Here is a 20465-nt window from a genome sequence, read left to right as displayed (position 1 = left end):
ACCAGGCGATATGCATCCGCGCTCGTGATTCGACAAAAAGCGGCCGCTGTGGCCCGCACCAGCTCCCGCTTCACATAATTTTGCCCGTCGAAGCTGTGATATCGCCAATCGCAAGAGGGCCACCTCGCCGCTACACTCGGATGTTGCCTGCGTACAAGGAGGAAGTGCGGAAACATGCACGCTTGAAAATGTGGAAGGACGTGCGTGCATGCAAGCGTCGGTCTCGACAGGTGAGCCGCCAGAAAGAGAGGAGGGCCGTTTCGCCACGCGCTCGCGTGCCCAGCAATATTTTGTGGCCGAGTTTACATATCACAACTCTATGTTTTTACTTTTATCATTATTGTCGTCACAATAATCATAATAATCATAACATATAAAACATATTCCCCCATCACCAATTACACACCCATCATAAAAAATATTACTAATCGCTGTAGTGTTGCCTATCATCTCCAAAGAATGGATGTGCTGCCATTTTTTTTAGAAGCTTATGTCAATAACCTCTATATGTGTCATGGTGTATTCTAAAACTAGATATCCAGTTTTCTTTTTCTTCTTTTTCTTAGTTTTTTTTTTTTCTTCTCTCCAATACCCTTTTATTTCTTTTCAGCCAGCAAGGGCTGGGACTACTGACACCGAGCTGTAGCTGCTTGCTGGGCAGATGGAGGACTTGGCACCTCAGCTGGGTGGCATACTTGTTGGTGACACCAGCAGTGATGAGCCCAGTTCACAGAGCACACTGTATTCTGGTGGCATCAGTGTCCCTGTGACCTTGGTGGTGTCGGGTGGCCTCTCTGACCAAGCAGATATGGAAACCCACAGCAGTGCCATGTTGTCCACATTAGCGCTACAGACTGATGATGGCTGTGGGCCAGCAACACAATTTTTTCTTGAGCAACTAGCTGGTAAGAAGCAAAATGTTGACCACAAATATTATGCTGCTAGGCTTAAATGTGGCAATTTTGTTGGGATACATAATTTTTAAATTAGTACAATAATCTTTGCTCTAAAAGGGAACCAGAACATATGACTTTAGAATCTCTGGGAAGTGTGGCACTTACATTATATTTGCAATAGTGAATGTGTTGCATAAACATTGTAGTAAAGGAGATAAGAATGTAGGACAGTGTCGACAGCTAACACTAACAGCAAATGTTTGTGTTAGAACATATGCATTGTGCAAGTTGCCACTTCGTTGTGTGTGTATCAAAAGGGTCAGGTAAAAACTTAAAAAAAAAAAAAAAGTCTTGCCGGGGGCCAAGGAAGGCAATAACTGGATGGGTGAGACATGCATCATGCAGTGCCATAAAATCAGGTCACCGCAACTTCGGGTCAACTAATCTTTACTTTTAAAAGGAATGGAAATGTTTACCTAGCTGTGGTTTAAAGCCGATGCCAGATGTGATGTGGATGAGTTGAACCCCTCCTTATCCTGCTCTAGGGAAGAGCATGTTATCCAGCATACTGTTAAGCGAGTCAAATCTGAGGAGAAATTGGGCACATAGAGCAAAGTGTCACTGCCCCAGGCTACTACGTAATAGGGTCTTGGGCATTGATTGAAAATGTCACGAACCTATTCCGGTGGCTTGACGGCTATGGCATTCAGCTTAGAATGAGGGCATGGGCTCGAATGTCTTGAAGCAGGATACAAAAATGCTCATGTACAATCAACTGCAAAGGCTTTAAGAGAACAGAAATAGCAAAAATGTATAATTCAGGTCAGAAATATATGTTTGTACAGATATGTATCCTCCTCTGAGGGCAGATGAAGTGGCTGTGACAAAATTTCATTTTTTCACAAAGCTCCTACACCTGAAACTTCTTTAATTGAGAGTACTTAGATTTAGGTGCATACTTAAGAGACACACTAAGTTTAAACTGAATATCTATTATTATTAAAACTATAATAAATTAATTTTGCAGTAAAAGCTTGATTACTAGAAGAGAAAATAAGGACAAACTTTCATTTTTAAAATTTCGCACTGGAAGTTCATTGTCCGTCTATCGGTGTGATTTCATGGATAGGTTTCTAAAGTACCGTCCTCAGGATATGAGAGTGAGAAAGCAATTAAGGTGCATTTCTTGTACACGTTCTTTACATTATTTATGATGCTGGTGTGCTGGAGTTGGCAATGCTTGATGGGAAAAACATAACGCGAAGATTTTGGAAGAATGACAGGTCATTCAGATGCATTGTGCACTTGTTAACGCTGCTGAGTATGGTATGAGGTTGCGGGGTCGAATCCCAGCCGCGGCAGCCGCATTTTGATGGAGGCGAAATGCAAAAACGTCTGTGAGCTTGCGTTGTAGTGCACGTTAAAGAACCCCAGGTGGTCAAAATTAATCTGGAGCCCTGCACTAACGCGTGCCTCATAATCAGAACTGGTTTTGGCACGTAAAACCCCAGAAAGAACAACATCAATTCCTTGCAGTCATTGCATGCAATTTGGAGTTCAAACAGTCTGTGCATGGATTAATGTCATGTGTGCCGTTGACATAGTCTTGCAGCCATGTGACGGGCGTGTGTAGTGCTGCAGGAAATTTGCTGTTGCACTGTACTCTTCGTAGGCTTGTTCCACAGCTCAGACTGTAAAAATGGTGGTCAACTGTACCCTCCATGCTGCATTTATCAGTTTCAAATAGTGCAAAGCTGAGTTCCCTAGTAGTAAATGCATGGAGCCATTTAATTTGTCTCTCATTTGTGCATTGGTGAAAATTGGCGAAACCAGATGGGTTGACTTTGTATGCAGCGCACAAGGAGTTGTTGATGCACCTTCGCTGCACTGACCTTAGGTTGCAACCAACTGTTGCAAAACATGCCAATTTGCTTTATGCATAACATCTCGGAACTGTGGCCTGTGGGTTCTTGGTGTCTCACAGGAGACCAACCACCGTGGGTTCGAGCTTAGCGAGCCACAGGGCCGCGTCAGCCGTCGCCTCCAGCACCGCTCGCGCGCGAGCTCAGAGGCCGCAAGGGGCTACCGAGCGACGTACGCAAAAACACAGTAAAGCCCTGAGTTGACGGAAACCATTTACTGAATCTGCCGGCACCAGCACTGCACAAACGCCCGCGCGACGGGGAGCCAAAGGGGTCCCGCACCAGGGCGAAAATACAATAACAGGCGCCTATAGCACGTCGCAGTGAGAGCACAGGCTCAAGCTGGGACATGCCGCTAGGAAAAGTCCCGGCGGCTATGCTACTTGCTCTGGCGATAACCAATGGGTCAACTCGCGAGAGCTCGGGCAATATCTGCGGCTTAGGCTTTCGGCAAGTGCGGCTCGGCGTGGTACGACCTTGCGCGAGCACTATGGCACCGCTCGTCGGCTTAGTGTCTGGAAAGGATCAGCATGAAGTACACGCCTCCGCACGGGCAAAGGCACCGTGCGCGAGCTCCAGTCCTAGTCGCAAAGGTGCCGGCGGACGAGAGGAAAGCATGTACGTACCGTGCGCTGGGTCCTGGAGAGAGAGACAGCCATGCTCCGCCGCTAGCAGGCGAAACGCGGCCGCTGTGACGTCAGCGCCCCGCCCTCACCGCAAACCACCGCGTGCGCAGCGCCACCGCGGGAAATGGTTAGGCGCGTGCGGGGAATGAAGGCGAGCGGGGAACGAAGGCTAGGGATGGCAGAACAGGTCAAGCCCACGCATTGGCGCCGGTGCATCCCACAATCCCCACAGGCCCCAGAACATTGCGTACCTGCCAAGTCTCTGAAATTATCCAGGAGAGTCCCAGATTTTGACCATTTCTTCCGGTTGTACGGTTGACAGGAAAATCTCCCAGAAATTGCTTTTGTGTCCTGTTTCTATCTGCATCCAGCGCTTTGTCTGGCCACATTGGCAAAAAAAGTCCAACCCTATCCAATTCATTTGGAAATTAAGGGTTCATAGCATTGTTAAGGAAGTAGTAAGGAAACCCTGTATGCATTATTTTGTTAACGGCAGCGCCGCTCTTTACGCTGACGGGGTTGTTGGCTGCTGTAGTGGCACTAGCCTCATTCTGCTAGCGAGCGGATGCCACATTCTGCAACTAGCTACACTAAATTCTCTATTGTTCTCCTAGGCATCAGCCGTTTTGGGGTTGTGTAGGCCTACTGTCAGTCATGGCTTAAAGCAGGGGTTCTCAAGCATGTTCGTTCCAGGGAACCCTGCTAAGCTCCATGAAGCGCCAAGGAACCCCCCCCCTCCCCCTCCCCCCATTTAACCGAATTAAAATGTCCTAATTAACCGAATGTCGAATTACCCAAGGTATCAAGAAAACAATAAATGAATGCTTACTACGTCAACAGGCTTTTATTTACTGAATGAATGAGCAAATCTTGTTTCTATTTTGCACAAGAGCAGTGCGGCACCTGCCGCGGTGGCTCAGTTAGCAAAGGCGTTTCGTGGCTGAGCACGAGGTCACGGGATCGAATCCCGGCCGCGGCGGCCGCATTTCGATGGAGGCGAAATGCAAAAACTTTTGCCCGTGTACGTGCTTGCGTTGTAGTGCATCTTAAAGAACCGCAGGTGGTCAAAATTAATCCGGAGCCCTCCACTACGGCGTACCTCACAGTCAGAACTGGTTTTGGCACGTAAAACCCTAGAAAGAAGAAGAGCAGTGCGGAAGCTGAAGTTCTCGTCATCTCATGACTTATTTGAGCTAGCAGCGGCGAAGGCCTCGCGACATCCTTCGCAGCGCGGCCGCGGCGCACGTCTTCATCTGAGACACGCTTTTCACTACCACGCGCACATCCCGATTATTTTTTCGCTAGTGAGCTGGTCGCCAACAAATTGCCCGCCCATCGCGATGTAGCCGGTGCTCTTCATCTTCGACAGCTTTGCACTGAGTCAAAGCGAAACTACTGCTTACCGCAACCGCTGCGGAGAAAACCGCGGCCGTTATCGACGAGATCATGGTCGGCAACCTTGCGGTTCAGAAGGCAGGCGGCCGACGCCATAGCCGACGCACTCACCAAGTCAAAACGAAACTACCGTTTGCTGCAACAAGTGCGCACGAAACCGCGGTCGCTATCGACGCGATCATGGATGGCGACTACGCAGCTGCGAAAGGCACGCAGCCGACGCGCGCACCGTCAAAATGAAACTACTATTTCCCGCAACCGCTGCTGCGGACGAAACTGTGCTGGTTATCGACGCGATCATAGATCGCGATTACGCACTTATGAAGGCACGCGGCTAGCCGCCAATGCGCGGCGATTACGCGCGGCGATTAACGCAAGAATAAAGGCTTTGAGGACACAATTAGGCACGAAGAGTTCCGGCGTTGCTGTCAGTCACGTATAGCGTACGATTGCCGCTGAGGACCATACCAATGAGGACTGCATCGCTTCGTTTTTGGACGCTAGCGCCGTTTTAGCTCTTTTGCGGCGCGCACTTGTGGTGCTCCACGCATCAGTTTTTTTATCCCTCCGAAGTATAACATCAGTGCGCACGCTATCGGCACCTACCCTATCTACAAACGGGAGAAATGCGCATGGTGGTAAGTTAGAGCCTCCGAGATTCAAGTGCGAAAGCTTAGGCGCGCTGTCCATGGCTGCCCGTTTTCGGAGATTGGGTGGCTACAAGCTGCTTGCGGATTTATTGCGCAGTTCGCGCGTTGCCGTTACGCACTGTTATGTGCTTTTTGACACTCGGGCATAGGTAATTGAGGTTCTGTGGATCAAGCGCACCTCGTGTTCGCCGTTTTCGCCACTTGGCGAGCGCGGAACCACGGAAAATTTATCAGTGGCTCGCGGAACCCCGAGCAGGGGCCTGCGGAACCCCCGGGTTTCGCGGAACCCACTTTGAGAACCCATGGCTTAAAGCAAGGAGCGCAAGTGCAAAAAGTATCTTCAAGTATTTTTAAAGTAGTACTCAACCGAAGTGATCCTGGGTATACCACAAAGCAATGCAGAGTGTGAGCGGTAATTTAGCGTGTAGTGAAAAAGATGATAACGTAGTTCCACTCCTCCATCTGTGACGAGAGGCTCCGAAATGTCCTCCTTGCAAAATGTCAAAGAAATGTACAAATTTGTAAAAAGTTTTGAAGGCAAAGTCAGCAAAAACGAAATGCTTGCAAAAGTAAGACCTCAATGTTCATTTGATCATTTGTAGATCTGTAAATAAAAGTTTAATCAAGTTGTCTATGTGCAGATGCACTCTGAGTACTCGAAAAAAAAAAAATACTCGTCGTTGGGAGATTTGGTTTGTCCGAACTTGGCAGGTATGACATTGACACAAACAACTTATGGACAAAATCACTGGATAATACTTGTCTTATGGCTGTCTGGCTGTCGGGCTCTGGTGTGTTTGACACTGGGATACGTTTGGCGCAGGCATCATGCTATAGAGATCATCAGTATATCTCACAAAGAGGTTGCTTGTACAGAGAATGTGAAGGCATAATTTTGTTGCTTTGCCATGCCTTTGCGTGATGGCATTAGCCAAGTTTTTATCCACATCCTCTCATTTCATGCTGTTGCTCACCATTTGTACTCAATCATCTGTTCTTCCTTCGCTTATTTGGAAAGTAGTTTCACACGCAATGTGTGTTCTGCAAGCTTTTTGCTTAATTACGTATTTTATTGCTGCTTCACCAGTTTTCAGAAAGTCACTTCAAAACCTGTAAATTTCTTTGTATGGCAGATTTGAATTTTAAAAAATCAATAACAGTCTCTAGACTTGACATTATTGCTTGCTTTGGCTTCAGCATGGATACCTTGTCCCAGTGGATACATATACCTTTTTTCTGTTGAACACAAAATAATAGCATAAATGAAGCCTGAATGCACAGACAAAACACACAAGACAAGTTATACTTCCCAGAGACAGCATAATTCAATGTGCTAAGCAGTGGCTTGTACTATCCAGCTAATTTTGTCATTTGCCACCATGTTGAACCACTGTGCTTTCAAAACTCTAGAGCAAGTGTAAAGTGCATGTGCACCTATTGAGGCTCAGCCTATTCACTTGCCTTGCCTATTTCTTGTGTGAAATGCCAGACCTGATTGATGTTTAGCAAAACACTGAACAAACTGAACATTTGTTATCCAGGAAATTTATGTTAGCCAGGAAATGGTACCTATCTGTAGCATATCAGTAAGGTTCTAGGGGTCAGCTAGCGTTATTTGTACAAGCAAATGCTGAGGAACCTAGTGGGTAGTGTTGCCATCTGAACAAACAAGCAAAAAATAATAATAAAAGATAGTTTGAAGATGATTAAGATTTAAAACCTGAACTTTTGTTTGGCAAGGTATACTTGGGCACTGCTGCTCTGAAGGGTTTATCTGCTGATTGTCCCAACTAAGTGGGGCCAAGAATTGAAAAATACAGTGGAATCTCGATGATATGATCACGGCTAATACGAATTTCCGGATGATACAAATTTTTCTGTGATCTCTGCCGAGCCCTATTACTTTGCAACGTGCTAGAGAACAGTTGTTACGAATTGATTTTTGACCCGCGTCGGTTGATACGAATAAATGCCGCCCCACCGACGGCTGCGCAAGAGAACAGCGCGCAGTCACGCGCTTTCTCCCTTTCTCTTTTGGTGCGGAGGCGTGGACGCGGTGCCGGACAGCGCGCAGGCCGCGACTGGGCGCGAAGAGTTTGAAGCGGTGGCGCTTTTGTTGCTTTTCCTTTTGTGATTTTCCCCAAGCAGGCGTGGGGAAGTGCGGCCGCCGCAGCGAGCGAAGGTTCCTGTGGTCTATCGCTTCAACGGAAACTAAGCGGCGTAAGCACAGCGCATACAGAGGTCAGAGCCGTGTGGAGATCGCTTTCAAGATACGGTGCGCGCGACAACACCGACAGCCGGCACAGGCGCAAAGTACAAGAACGCATTTGTTGACAGAGTAGAAGCCGCCCACCCTCCCCTCCCCCCTCCTGTGCTGCCTTCCCGCTTTGCTCCTTTCCCGCGGGAGATTGCGTCGCCAGTTACCCTTGCGCCCGGTTGCAAGATACACATTTGGTGCCGCAGCACAGCGTCGCCCCCCCCATACCCCCACGGCCTTTCCGCGACGAAGTCGTGTTTGCTCTCCACGAAGGCGTGCATCCCCCGTGCGCTTTCACTCGCACATACGGCGTGCGGCGACGATTTTATCACCCTTGGACTCGTGCTCCACATCTCATGCTTCTCCTCCGCATCGCCCTCGTTGATCTCCTCTCCCATCGGTGGGCGCACCTCGTTGAGAAGCGTGCTCGCTAGCGCCCTTGTCGGCAAGAAGCTCCATTTTAACCGGTAGTTGTCTCACGCGACTGCACTGTAAGCGGTATGCGTATACATGGAGTTCTATGGGAGGGTAAACGGGAGTCGGAAAAGGCCGTGTTGTAGCCAGTTCTGCACTATAAACGGTTACGTTATACGTGGTCTATACTGTAAATGCTTTTTACGTGCGTGTGCCTGAGTGAGTTTACCTCTGACTCTTTAATTTAGCTAGCTTTAATTGTGTTTTGATGATACTGTGAGAACAGAAGACTCGGAACAAGCAAACATTTATTCGTCGAGCAACTAAGCTGATGTTGTGGCCATGATGTCGAGCTTTTCTTCTTTTGTGGACGCGAAGCATACTGTCCACTACATGGCTCCCCCCCTAGTGATGAAGGTATTGCCGTTGAGCGGTTTATCTGCTTGAGATGGCGTTGCCAGCGTCCATGTGAGCTGGCTTCAAACGGTCTATAGATATCGTCTCTTCGCGTCCGTTAACAAGGAGAGTGAAGTACTTAGGATCGCGCTTGAGGACTTTAAAAGGACCGTCGTAAGGTGCTTGTAGTGGAGTGCGAGTGGCATCGTGACGGATGAAGACATGGCTGGTATGAAGTAATGATGGGCTCATATAAACGGTCTTGCAATCCTGACGAAGTGGCGGTGGTACGACAGTAGCCATAGTAGTTCGCAGGCGGTCGGTGTAAGAGTGTAGCTCAGCTGATGTCGGTCCCGAGGCAAAGAACTCGCCGGGTATGCGAAGTGTCGTGCCGAAAACCAGCTCTGCGGATGAACACTGTGTGTCTTCTTTCACCGCGGTGCGAAGACCTAGTAGAACTAGAGGCAGGTGCTCTGTCCATGGAATTGTTGAGTCCTGCGCACTCAGTGATGCCTTCAGTTGACGGTGGAAGCGTTCCACCATGCCGTTGGAACTGGGGTGGTAAGCCGTAGTTCGTATGTGTGTTACGCCTAGAAGGCGGGAGCCCGAAAGAGGGATGATTCGAATTGTCACCCTCAGTCTGTCGTTCGAACGACCAATAACGACCGATCCAGATGTCCACAAGAGCCTGTGCAACAGATTCTGCAGCGATGTTGCTTAGCGGCATTGCTTCCGGCCAGCGGGTAAATCTGTCGATACAAGTCAGTATGTAACGTTGGTTCGCAGACGGTGGTAGCGGACCCACAATGTCGATGTGAACATGGCCAAAACGAATGTCTGGTGGTGGAAAATGACCCGATGCGCTCATGGTGTGTCTGTTGACCTTGGCATGCTGGCATTGGATACACGACCACGAATGTCTGGTGGTGGAAAATGACCCGGCGCGCTCATGGTGTGTCTGTTGACCTTGGCACACTGGCATTGGATACACGACCGCGCCCGGCAACGGACATCAGCATTCATACGGGGCCAAAGGTAGCGGGAGGAGACAAGACATTGGGTAGCTCGTACTCCTGGGTGCGATAAGGAGTGTAGAGCGTCGAAGATCTGTCGTCGGAATTCTTGTGGGACATATGGTCGTGGCCGACGTTGTGGTCTCCGGGTTCTCTCAAGCCGCCTTTGTCCCTAAGGCTTAGGCTTGACGGCCAACTCCCTTGTGCTTGCCCTGTACTACCAGGGTTCGGAGGTATCAGGACTGGCAGAAACACGACAACGCACGATAGTGTAACAAGTACAAACAGGGTTTATTTCTCCAGGGGGAATTCGCTTGGAAGCAGGCTATAGAGTCGACCTCGACGTTTGTCGGGGTCGAGCGTGGTCGAACAAGGTAGGGCACGACAAAGGAAGGGAACAAGATGGTTACCTGAGCTCCGTCCTTCGTCGCGGCTCGCAGTCGTCTCTCCGTCCCCGGCGTGCGCCGGTCGCACCGATCGCGACCGCCCCGCCTCGTTCTGGGCTCGGTCCAATGGGCGCGGGACTCCGCGGCCACGTGACGGTCTCCGTATTTGACCGGTTCGAAGGGAGGGGGTGAGCTCGCGCCGCCGGGAAGCCGCCTGGCCTTCCCGAGCGGGAGAACCGTGCAAGGAGCGTCTGCTCTACTCGCGTCTCCTGGCGCGCCTCTGGACGTGCGGAATTATCGGTTTCCATAATCCCCACATCCCTCCCCCCTTAAGACCGATGGTAACTTGGGCTCAAGTTACCTACTGAGCCTGGTGGGCTCACAACTCCAGGAGGTCGACCTTCAAGGCCTCCTCCTGTCCGAGGTCGACGGCCTCCGCGCTGGGTTCCGGCAGCTCCGGTCCCAGCACCAACCCTGCGAATTCCGGGTCCCGCGTCATTCGGGCCCGCACCTCAGCCGCGTCTCGGTGGGGGGACCGGTCTTTCCTGGGGGTCCCGGCCTTCACACGGTCCCGGTGCAGCCTCGAGGCCTCGTGCCGGGCGAGGTTTACCACGAGGCCGCCACAGGCCTCGCAGTATTTGGCCCCGGGATCGGTGGCCAGGACCACGCATAGTTGGGCCGCCTCGAAGTCTTGGAGTGTGCATCCCTTGAAGATACATGGCACACTCTCCAAGGCGAGCGCGGACGGCACCCGCATCTGGTCACGCCAGGGTGCCGCGCTCGCATAAACTCGGGGCGGCTGGTCCCCCACTTGGCCGGTCCACGTGGCGATGGTCCCACGCGGTTCCCGTGCTGGTCGTGGGTTTGGGTATTCCGGCCGGCTAGCGTCGTCCCGGGGCACTCGCTCTCTATCGCCCCGGTGCTGGGATCGATCCGACGATCCGGAAGCCCCCTCGTCGCGGTAGGCTTCGCGCCCTCGTGGTCGCCGGTCGAGCCAGGGACGGCGTGACCGCCCCGCTCGTCGCGCGTTGCCCGGGCCGCCACTGGCTGCATCGGTCCGCTGGCCGCTTCCGGGTCCACGCCGCCTGGCTTGAGATGTTCCCGGCATCGGTTGTTGTTGGCCGACGGTCGGGGTCCGGTGTTGCACGTTTGTCGTCATCGCTGCTCGTAGCGGCCGTGTTCACTCGTTCGTGTCAGGAAGGCGAAGGCCAGGGCGAGGGTAGAGAGGGCAGAGAGGCTTCTGGGAAATCACTGTGGCTCAGGGGACATCCGGGGTAGTCGAGAGCTCAGCGCTCCCTGCCGGTTGACTGGGGAACTAGTCTTGAGGAAGAGCGCTTTCGCTGCCTCCCTACACACTTTTTTTTTCTCTCTCTCTCTCTCTCTCTCACCGCCGGCCGCTCCCTCATTGGCTTCTGGTGTTGTAGCGGTGTGTAGCGCTCGATGTGCAGTTACGCGTCTCCGGGGCAGCCGCTTCCTCAGTGTCTTCCCTACGGAAGTAACGCTTCAGCTCCTCGACGTGCGTTGTGGCGCTGATACGACCTGTGTTCAGGTCTCTTAGTTGGTAGTTTAGTCGCGAGAATTTCTCTGCCACTTCGAAGGGTCCCACCCATTTAGGTGCTAAACCCGCGGCAAACCCGGTGCTCGCGTCGCTGAGTGCGTGATTGCGTTTCAGGACCAGGTCCCCCGTTTGGAATTCCATGTACCGGTGCGCCCGGTCGTAGGCGGCCTTTTGACTCGCCCTTGCCCCTTCACGGTTGCTACTCGCTTCTATCACGGCGTTTGCCAGGCGATCACGCATTTGCCGGGAATATTCGGCGATTGCTGTTTTTGCTCCGGGTGTGTCTGTCCGTTTTGCCAAGATTGTGTCCGTCGGTGTCTGGAGATCCCTCCCGAACATCAGAAAAGCTGGCGTGAAACCCGTCGAACGGTTTTCACTCGTTCTTAGGGCGAAGGAGATCGCATCTAGGTGCTCGTCCCAGTCGTTGTGTGCTTGGGCGTATGCCCCAAGTAGTGGCTTCACATCTCGATTCCGGCGCTCCGTCACGTTCGACTGAGGATGGTAGCACGTTGTCTTCACCTGCCGGACACCCATCGCTGCGCATGTATCTCCGAAGATTTTCAACCTGAAATACGACGCGTTATCGGTGATCAGTCGCTCGGGGAACCCATAGCGACAGAAGGTCTCCGATAGTTTTTTCAGGACCTCCTTCGTTGTCGCTGCTCGTAGTGGGTGCAGTTCAGCGATTCCACTGAAGTGGCAAGTGAACACTAGCACAAATTTGTGCCCTCTCTCACTGCGCGGCAGCGGTCCGATCAAGTCGCACGCCACGAGTTCCCATGGCTTCGTGCTTACGATCGGTTGTAACAAGCCGGGCGGCTTCCCGCCTCTCGGCTTCCTTGCTTGGCAAACGTGGCAGGTTAGCACGTATTTACATACATCACGCTTCATGCCCGGCCAGGTTGCGAACCGACACAGTTTCTTCCATGTCTTTGATGCGCTCCCATGGCCATCTGTGTCGTGGTAATGCTGCAATGCCGCTCGTCTGAGCTGGCGTGGGATGACGGCTTTGAATCTCTCGTTTGAGTCTTCTTTGCCTGGCACGTATTTCAACAGAGCCCCGTCCCCATCAAGCAGATAGTTCTCCAGCTCACCGTCCGAGTCCGCGCCCCCCGTCGTACCGGCGGTTTTTGGGTGCTCTCCGACTCGTCTCTCCGGGTCCGTCTCTTCTCTGAGGCTTGCGACCAGGTTTTGAGAGTGAGCGTCGTCCTTTTGAGCGCTGATGAGCTGATCTCTGCTGAACGCAATCTCGAGGGGCGGTCTCACCCCAACGAGATGCACGTGCTCTTGGGTTTGTGCCGGCGGGGTTTTCCCCTCTCCCCGGCTTCCCTTCGATGAGAGCGGCTCGGCCGCCCCCTCCTCCTCCTCGCGACCGGCCGGCGGCGCGTCTCTCACCGGCGCCCGTGACAGCGCATTGGCGACCACGTTTGTGGTTCCTTTGCGATGGCGGATTTCGAACTCGAAGCGCTGTAAGGTCAGGGCCCAACGCGCAAGCCTCCCGCTCGGCTCACGGAGGCGGGTCAGCCACGTCAAGGCCATATGATCGGTCTCGACCGTGAACCTCGTTCCCTCTACGTACATCTCGAATTTTCGGAGTGCATAGATGACTGCCAAACATTCTTTCTCCGTCACTGAATAGTTGCGCTCCGCCGGCGTCATCGCGCGGCTCGCGAATGCCACCGGGCGAAGCTCAGTCTCTTCCGCCTGAAGGAGTACTGCGCCAATTCCGAAATCACAGGCGTCTGTCTGGATCACGAAGGGCCTGTTTAGGTCCGGTAGCTTCAATGAGGCTGTGTCTGCGATGGCCTGCGCGAGATGGCGGAAGCTTTCCCGTTGCTCTGGCCCCCACTCCCAAGCCATGCCCTTTTTCAACAACTTTGTCAAGGGGGCTTGCATGCGTACGCAATTGAGAATGAACTGTCGGTAGTAGCCTACCATCCCAAGAAAACGGCGTACACCACTCACGTCTTGCAGGTCTGGGGACACCTGCCCTCGTTCCACCCGGTAACCGAGTAGGCTCACTTCTGTTCTGCAGATTTGCGCCTTGGCGGGGTTGAGTGTGAGGCCGGCCGCCCGGAGTTTTCCCAGGACGTCTCGAAGATGATCCAAGTGCTCTTCGAAGGTGTGCGAGTATACGACGATATCGTCGAGATAGGCGAGCGCGTGGTGCCATTTGGCGTCTCCGAGTACGCGGTCTATCAGCCGTTGAAACGTGCTCGGACTTCCGGAGAGACCGAAGGGCATCCGTACGAATTCGTAGAGGCCCCTGTGACAAGTAAATGCCGTCTTGCACTCGTCGCCTGGTCGCATCTCTACTTGGAGATAGCCTTTGCTAGCATCCAACGTCGAGAAGTACTTCGCTCCACCGAGGTTGGAAACTATCTCGTCCACTCTTGGGAAGGGATACGCATCCTTTTTCGTGACCGTATTTAGTGGCCGGTAATCCACACAAAGACGGGAACTGCCATCCTTTTTGGGGACGAGCACGACTGGGAAACCCCAGGGGCTCGTGGACCGCCGTACGATACCCGCATCGAGCAGCTCCTGTAGCGCCGCGTCAATTGCCTCCCGTTTGGCAGGGCTGACCGGTCTAGGGTTGGATTTCCAAGGCTGCGCGTCGCCCGTCTCGATGCGGTGTTGCACCAGCTTCGTGCATCCTGGGCGGTCTGTGAACATCTCATCGAAGTCGTTTAACAACGATAAGACGCGGTCTCGCTCGCGCTCCGTCAGATCCTCGGCGTCCGCCAGGAGATCGCACATTTTCTGATCCGGTCTCGGCGAAAATCCGTGTTGACAAGTCGCCGCCAGCGGTTGCGGCCACTCGCGAGGCGCGTTGCTCTCGCCGAAAAGATTCCTCCTTTCCACTTCGGCGACTGCCGGTGCAGCGAAAGGCGTGAGCGGCGCCCACGGGTTTTCCCGGTAGCCACCATTGCCGAAATCGATTACAATGCCACTCTTCGCTAAGAAATCTCGGCCGAGGATTACTGGGACCGCGAGGCCAGCCAGATGAATGAATCGCTGCCTCTGCCGCCGCTGATTCCAGCGCACGACGAGTCGCACGCAGCCGTTCGAGCAGGCCTCTCCGCACGCCAATTGGAGAGGTAGTTTTCGCTGCCGCAACTTGACTCCTCTCTGCGCAAGGTGGGAGACGGCCTCGTCTCCGATCATCGATGCGCTTGCCCCGGTATCGAGTAATGCTTGGAACTTAGTCCCCGCGATTGCGAGGTCTATGAAGGGGGCATTCCCGTTGTTCTGCGCTCCGACTCGAAAGACAGAAGATGCCGCGATGGTGTTTGCCTCGCGGGCCGTTGCCTTGGCCGCCGGCACTGTTACCGGCGGCCCGTCTCGTTTCCCTGCTGGTTAGGGCACTCACGCGCGATGTGTCCCGTCTGGGCGCAGTTGAAACACCGTACGGTATTCCGCGTTGTGGGTTGTGCTAAGCCGGGCTGCTCCGCCGATCTCCAAGCATCGGGCTGAGGACGGCCATCCGTGATAGCGTTTCTAGCGGATCTGCCTAGTTTCGGCACTGGGCTGTAATCGTCTGATCGGGCTTGATGTTGTGCGCTGCACCAGCCTTTTGACTGTATTGCCTGCGCGGTCCTCCACCCGCATGCGTAGGGATCGAGGGCGCGGTCCGATATTTCGAACGGCGCCGTTGCACCTGCGGACCGACCCGGCATCGCAACGTGCTCGCTGCTCGTGCGCCCGCTGCCGTGCCAAGCGCAGCTTGGTTCCAAGGACTCCGATGGTGGCAGCGGTGGTCGGTACGCGCGGGCTGCCGAGATTTCGGCTTGCACCCTGCGTGATTCGGCGGCCAGCTCGTTCAGGTCTCTGCAGCCTGAACTCCGCAGATAAAGTGCAAAGGTAGGGTGGCTTTGTCGAATTACCCGCTCCACTCGCTCCGTGTTCGAAGCGCTCGGATCAGCATACTCGAAAAGCTCCTGCATCGCCCGAACGTATTCCACCAGCGATTCGTCCGGGGCCTGTGTGCGTAGTTCCAACTCCCTCCGCATCTGCAGTCGGTAGTCATACGGGAGGAGTTCGTCTCTGAACAGCCTACGAAACTCGTCCATGGTGCTCGCCGTGTGGCCTACCAAACGGTACCACCGGGCGGCCTGGCCGACTAGAGCAACCGGGAGAACTCTCTCCAACACCGCGCTCTCGCGCATGCCAGTCGCTTGCTCGTACTGTCGCAACGCCAGTAGAAAAACGTTGGCGCTCATTTGATCGCCGTAGCCACTGTACGTCGGTATAGGGACTCCGATACGAGGCCCGGATGAAATTGCGGTTTGCAACACCTGCTGCAAAGCGCTCGCCAGAAAGTGCACGGGATTTGCCGCGTCTGCAGGTTTTCCTCCGCTATTGTAACCTCCGAAACTGTCCGGCCCGATTGCGGAGGTCCCTGTGTTTACTGGGAACGGGTCACTATCGGGCTCCGTGACGCGTGGTGATCTCGCTGCGCGACCGAGAGCCGAAGTAGTTGTGCCGTTTGGCCAGACTGGGTGCGCACCCAAGGTGGCCGGGGCGGCTGCGCCCGGGGCGCGTGCTGTTGTTGTGGGTACAACCCCGTCTGAGTTGAGCCCTAGGTAATGCACGCCGAAATTTTCCGACGTTCTGGGGACGCGTGTGGCGGTGAGAGATCCTTCGCCGTTCGAAACAGGTCTCTGGGAACCGCCGCCGTAATCCGTTATGTTTACGGCGCGCACGGAGGGAACCAATATTTCGCCGAGTGACGAGAATAGATTCGGTAGCTCGCCGACATGTGCCGGTGTGTTGGTGAGGTGCGCGGGGTTGGGCACTCCTACATTTGTAGGGGGTATGGGAATGTTGTACGTGCTTTCACGGCCCACGTTTGTGGGTGACGCGGCCGCTGCAGCCAGGCCTGAGTTTTCCCTGGCTTGACTGCAGATCTCGGCCAACTCCATGAGATCGTTCAGTTCGTACTGTGGGCTTGTCATCGTGTAGTGGGAGCCGGCTGCTCGATTGCGTCTGCAAGCAAGAATTCACGTTGGGCGCCAGTTGTGGTCTCCGGGTTCTCTCAAGCCGCCTTTGTCCCTAAGGCTTAGGCTTGACGGCCAACTCCCTTGTGCTTGCCCTGTACTACCGGGGTTCGGCGGTATCAGGACTGGCAGAAACACGACAACGCACGATAGTGTAACAAGTACAAACAGGGTTTATTGCTCCAGGGGGAATTCGCTTGGAAGCAGGCTATAGAGTCGACCTCGACGTTTGTCGGGGTCGAGCGTGGTCGAACAAGGTAGGGCACGACAAAGGAAGGGAACAAGATGGTTACCTGAGCTCCGTCCTTCGTCGCCGCTCGCAGTCGTCTCTCCGTCCCCGGCGTGCGCCAGTCGCGCCGATCGCGACCGCCCCGCCTCGTTCTGGGCTCGGTCCAATGGGCGCGGGACTCCGCGGCCACGTGACGGTCTACGTATGTGACCGGTTCGAAGGGAGGGGGTGAGCTCGCGCCGCCGGGAAGCCGCCTGGCCTTCCCGAGCGGGAGAACCGTGCAAGGAGCGTCTGCTCTACTCGCGTCTCCTGGCGCGCCTCTGGACGTGCGGAATTATCGGTTTCCATAATCTCCACAACGTGTAGACACGTCGCAAATGACGGTATAGTCGCAGCCAGGTAGCACGATCTCTTTGAAGCGCAGGGAATTGTTCGCAGTTCGGAGTGTCGGTAGTTCGGGGTCTGTGCGCTGAGCAGTAGTTGGCGCATGAAGTTGATGCCGGAACGAGAGACTTGAGTTGCATTGATGCGAATCTGTGACGGCCTCAGCAACGGGATTGCTGGTACCACTGATATGTCGAATGTCGGTAGTGAACTCGGAAATATAGGGAAGCTGGCGAATTTCACGTGGCGTGTGTGAGGAACTGTTGGAAGTAATAGCATAAATCAGTGGCTTGTGGTCGGTGCGAATAAAGAACCGGCGACCTTTGAGGTTATGACGGAAGTGGCGGACTGCGAGGTAGATTGCCAGGAGTTCGCGGCCGAAAGTGCTGTAGCGAGTTTCTTTCACTGTCAGCTTCCTCAAGAAGAAATGTATGTGCTGCCAAGCATTGTCAACCACCTGTTGAAGAACAGCGCCAACAGCTATATCGGACGCGTCCACCATAACGGAAATTGGCGCATCTGGCTTCGGGTGCGTTAGAAGAGTGGCGGAAGCGAGAGCATTTTTGGCAGTCGCAAAAGCACTTTTGGCAGCACTCGTCCATAGTAGAGGCGTGTTTGCGTGGGGTTTGTTTGAGAGCAGACTGGTGCACCGGCTGCAAGATGGATGCACAACGAGGAATGAAACGGCAGTAGTAATTGATGAGATGTTTGAGCTGAAATGTTTGAGCAGCATTTCGGAAACCAAAGGGCATGCGGACGTATTCAAACATGCCGAATGGTGTGATGATTGCGGTTTTAGGAATGTCAGAAGGCTCCACAGGAATCTGATGGTAAGCTTTAACTAGATCCACTTTGCTGAATATGCAGCAACCGTGAAGCGAAGCGGGGAAGTTGTGAATGTGAGGAATAGGATACCGGTCGGGAATCGTCACTTTGCTTAACGTGCGGTAATCTCCGCATGGCCTCCAATCACCTGTCTTCTTTGGAACCATGTGTAAAGTGGACACCCAAGGGCTAGCAGAAGGCCGAACGAAACCCAACTCGAGCATGTGATCGAATTCCTGTTTTGCAATTTTCAGGCGGTCAGGTGCTAAGCGGCAGGGTCGGGCATATACTGGTGGTCCTTTCGTGACAGTGTGGTGCGTGACCTTGTGCAGGATTGGGCGATCAGGTGAGGGGGGTTGAAAAAACTCTGGAAATTTTTGTAGGATGGTAGACCAAGGTGTCGATACCTGGGTGTGTGCTTGTAGGAGACGCAAGGGCGGTGCAGTTGTGGTGATGCCTTGTACCGACAAGTTTGTCGTGGAGTCCAGCAGGCGGCATAGGCGTAAGTCGACAACCAAGTTGAACTTCAACAAAAAATCGTCACCGATGATGGGGCCGCGGATGTCAGCGACGGTGAATAGCCATCGAAAGGGACGCTGCAGTCCGAAATGAAGAGTCACCGATTTCTGGCCATACGTTATAATATTAGAACTGTTGACCGCAGTGAGAAAAGGCGTGTCATGGCGATGTCGTCTTCGGTCGTCAAAGGTAGGCGGAAGCACACAAATTTCTGCACCAGTGTCTACAAGGTAGCGAACTTTCGTTACACGGTCGGTGACATAGACAAGACAGCTTGATGTAGGGCCGGAAGCACTTGCCGTCATCAGTGACTGGCCCGACCGTTTCCCGAAAAGTTACATGGTGGATGGCACTGACGTGCACGAGGGCCGTATCGGGCGTGGTACCAACAAATAGCGGCAGTGGAATAGCGGGAGTTGCTTTGGTTGGGCGTGCGATGACGTGACTGGTCTCTACCCGCAGAGAAACGCAAGGTAGCTTGCTCAGTAGTTGATGCATGTGCGAAGCAAGCTGTGCGTTTGAGGTGCCGAGTTTGTCAAAGCGCTGCTTTAACTGTAACGGACTCGAGACTAGCGCCTGACAACGGTCGATGGCAAATACGAAAGGATGGGAAGTATCCATGATCTGGTCTGCCGTTGTTGCTAAGTCTTCAATGGATGTTGCCGCAGGTGAGGCACATAAAATCATCCGTACCTGATGCGGTAGACGCTGAAGGAAGAGCTCGCGGACGATTTTGAGTCCGTTGAAGATGAATTGCCTCCGAGTAGCAGGGTCATGCGACGAAGCAGCTCGGTCGGCTTTCGGTCGCCAAGTTCCTCCGATGATAGAAGCTGTTGTATGCGTCGCGACTCGGAGTCGGTTGTGCATCGTAGTAACTCCCATTTCAGGATGTCGTAGGGGTTGTCAGGTGGGGGAATGAACAAAACGTCGCGGATCAAAGCTGTGGTGGTCGGGCTGAGCGCACTCACGACAAAGTCGTACTTGCCCGTCTGCGATGCGATGCGGTGACGGCAGAACTGCGCTTCAATTTGGAGAAACCAGAGCTCACTATCTGCAGGCCAGAACTCGGGAAGCTTGAGTGTGGCGATGGAAGGAGTGGCATTGTCTTGGGAGTTCGATTCCATGGCGTCGGAAGAGAAGCAGCGGGACGAATAGTTGCGATGCGGGAAGCGTCCGAGGTCCCCAACTTGTGAGAACAGAAGACTCAGAACAAGCAAACATTTATTTGTCAGGCAACTAAGCTGATGTTGCGGCCATGATGTCGAGCTTTTCTTCTTTTGCGGACGCGAAGCACACTGTCCACTACAATACGAATTTCGGCTAATACGAATATTTTTCGTGACCCCGTGAGATTCGTATCATCGAGATTCCACTGTAATGAAGCGCTTCTCGCGAATACCAATCAGTGTATGTTGATAAGCGTTCGTGCTAGTCATGAATATTTTTGTCATTGTGCACAAATTATATTAAGTTTACTTAGCTGACTTTTAAATTGCATACTAATTGATAAAGCATCAATGCAAAAGTTGCGCAGGATGTCGAGAAATGACCGATAACAGTGTTTATAGCTAGCTAGGTATTGCATGGTCCTTTTTTCTGAACAAAAAAATAAAATAAATTGAAAAAAAATGAAAGAAAGCCGTTAAATTTTTAATGTACCATGTGAAAAGGCATCTGAGCACTAGTGATTGCAGCAACATAACCCTCGTCAGACACGAGCCTTGTCTACGGCAATGAGAATGAGCAGTCGCGCTATTTCCCCGGTGCGTCCGAAAGTTTCGATGCGCATCTCTGGGCCTTATCAAACACGGAGCCTGAGATTTGAATGCGCACATAATGCACAGTGTACTAGGCGACAAATTTATGTTGAGACTGCTGCTTTCGTTGGTGCATGGTGGATGTATTGGCACATAAAAAAAAAAGACCCAAATTGCCCTAAAGGACCCTTGCAACATTTTTTTAAGGCCACCATTCTTGCTCTAGACCTTAACATGT

The 20465-nt window shown here is 53.1% G+C and overlaps 1 protein-coding gene across 1 annotated transcript in view; it reads left to right on the top strand.

Moving 5' to 3' along the window:
* Nucleotides 1-611: 611 nt before the first annotated feature.
* The window catches only part of LOC119436207 (zinc finger protein 142-like), a 169250-nt gene continuing 149396 nt past the window's right edge, over nucleotides 612-20465 (top strand). Inside the window, 1 exon segment of the mRNA XM_037702991.2 lies at nucleotides 612-905. Coding sequence (XP_037558919.1) covers nucleotides 662-905 — 244 coding nt within the window. The 5' untranslated portion in view covers nucleotides 612-661.

The sequence above is a fragment of the Dermacentor silvarum genome, chromosome 1 (assembly GCF_013339745.2).
Source record: "Dermacentor silvarum isolate Dsil-2018 chromosome 1, BIME_Dsil_1.4, whole genome shotgun sequence".
NCBI lineage: Eukaryota > Metazoa > Arthropoda > Arachnida > Ixodida > Ixodidae > Dermacentor > Dermacentor silvarum.
Note: the sequence above shows the minus strand (reverse complement) of the source record. Positions and strands in the feature narration are given on the sequence as shown.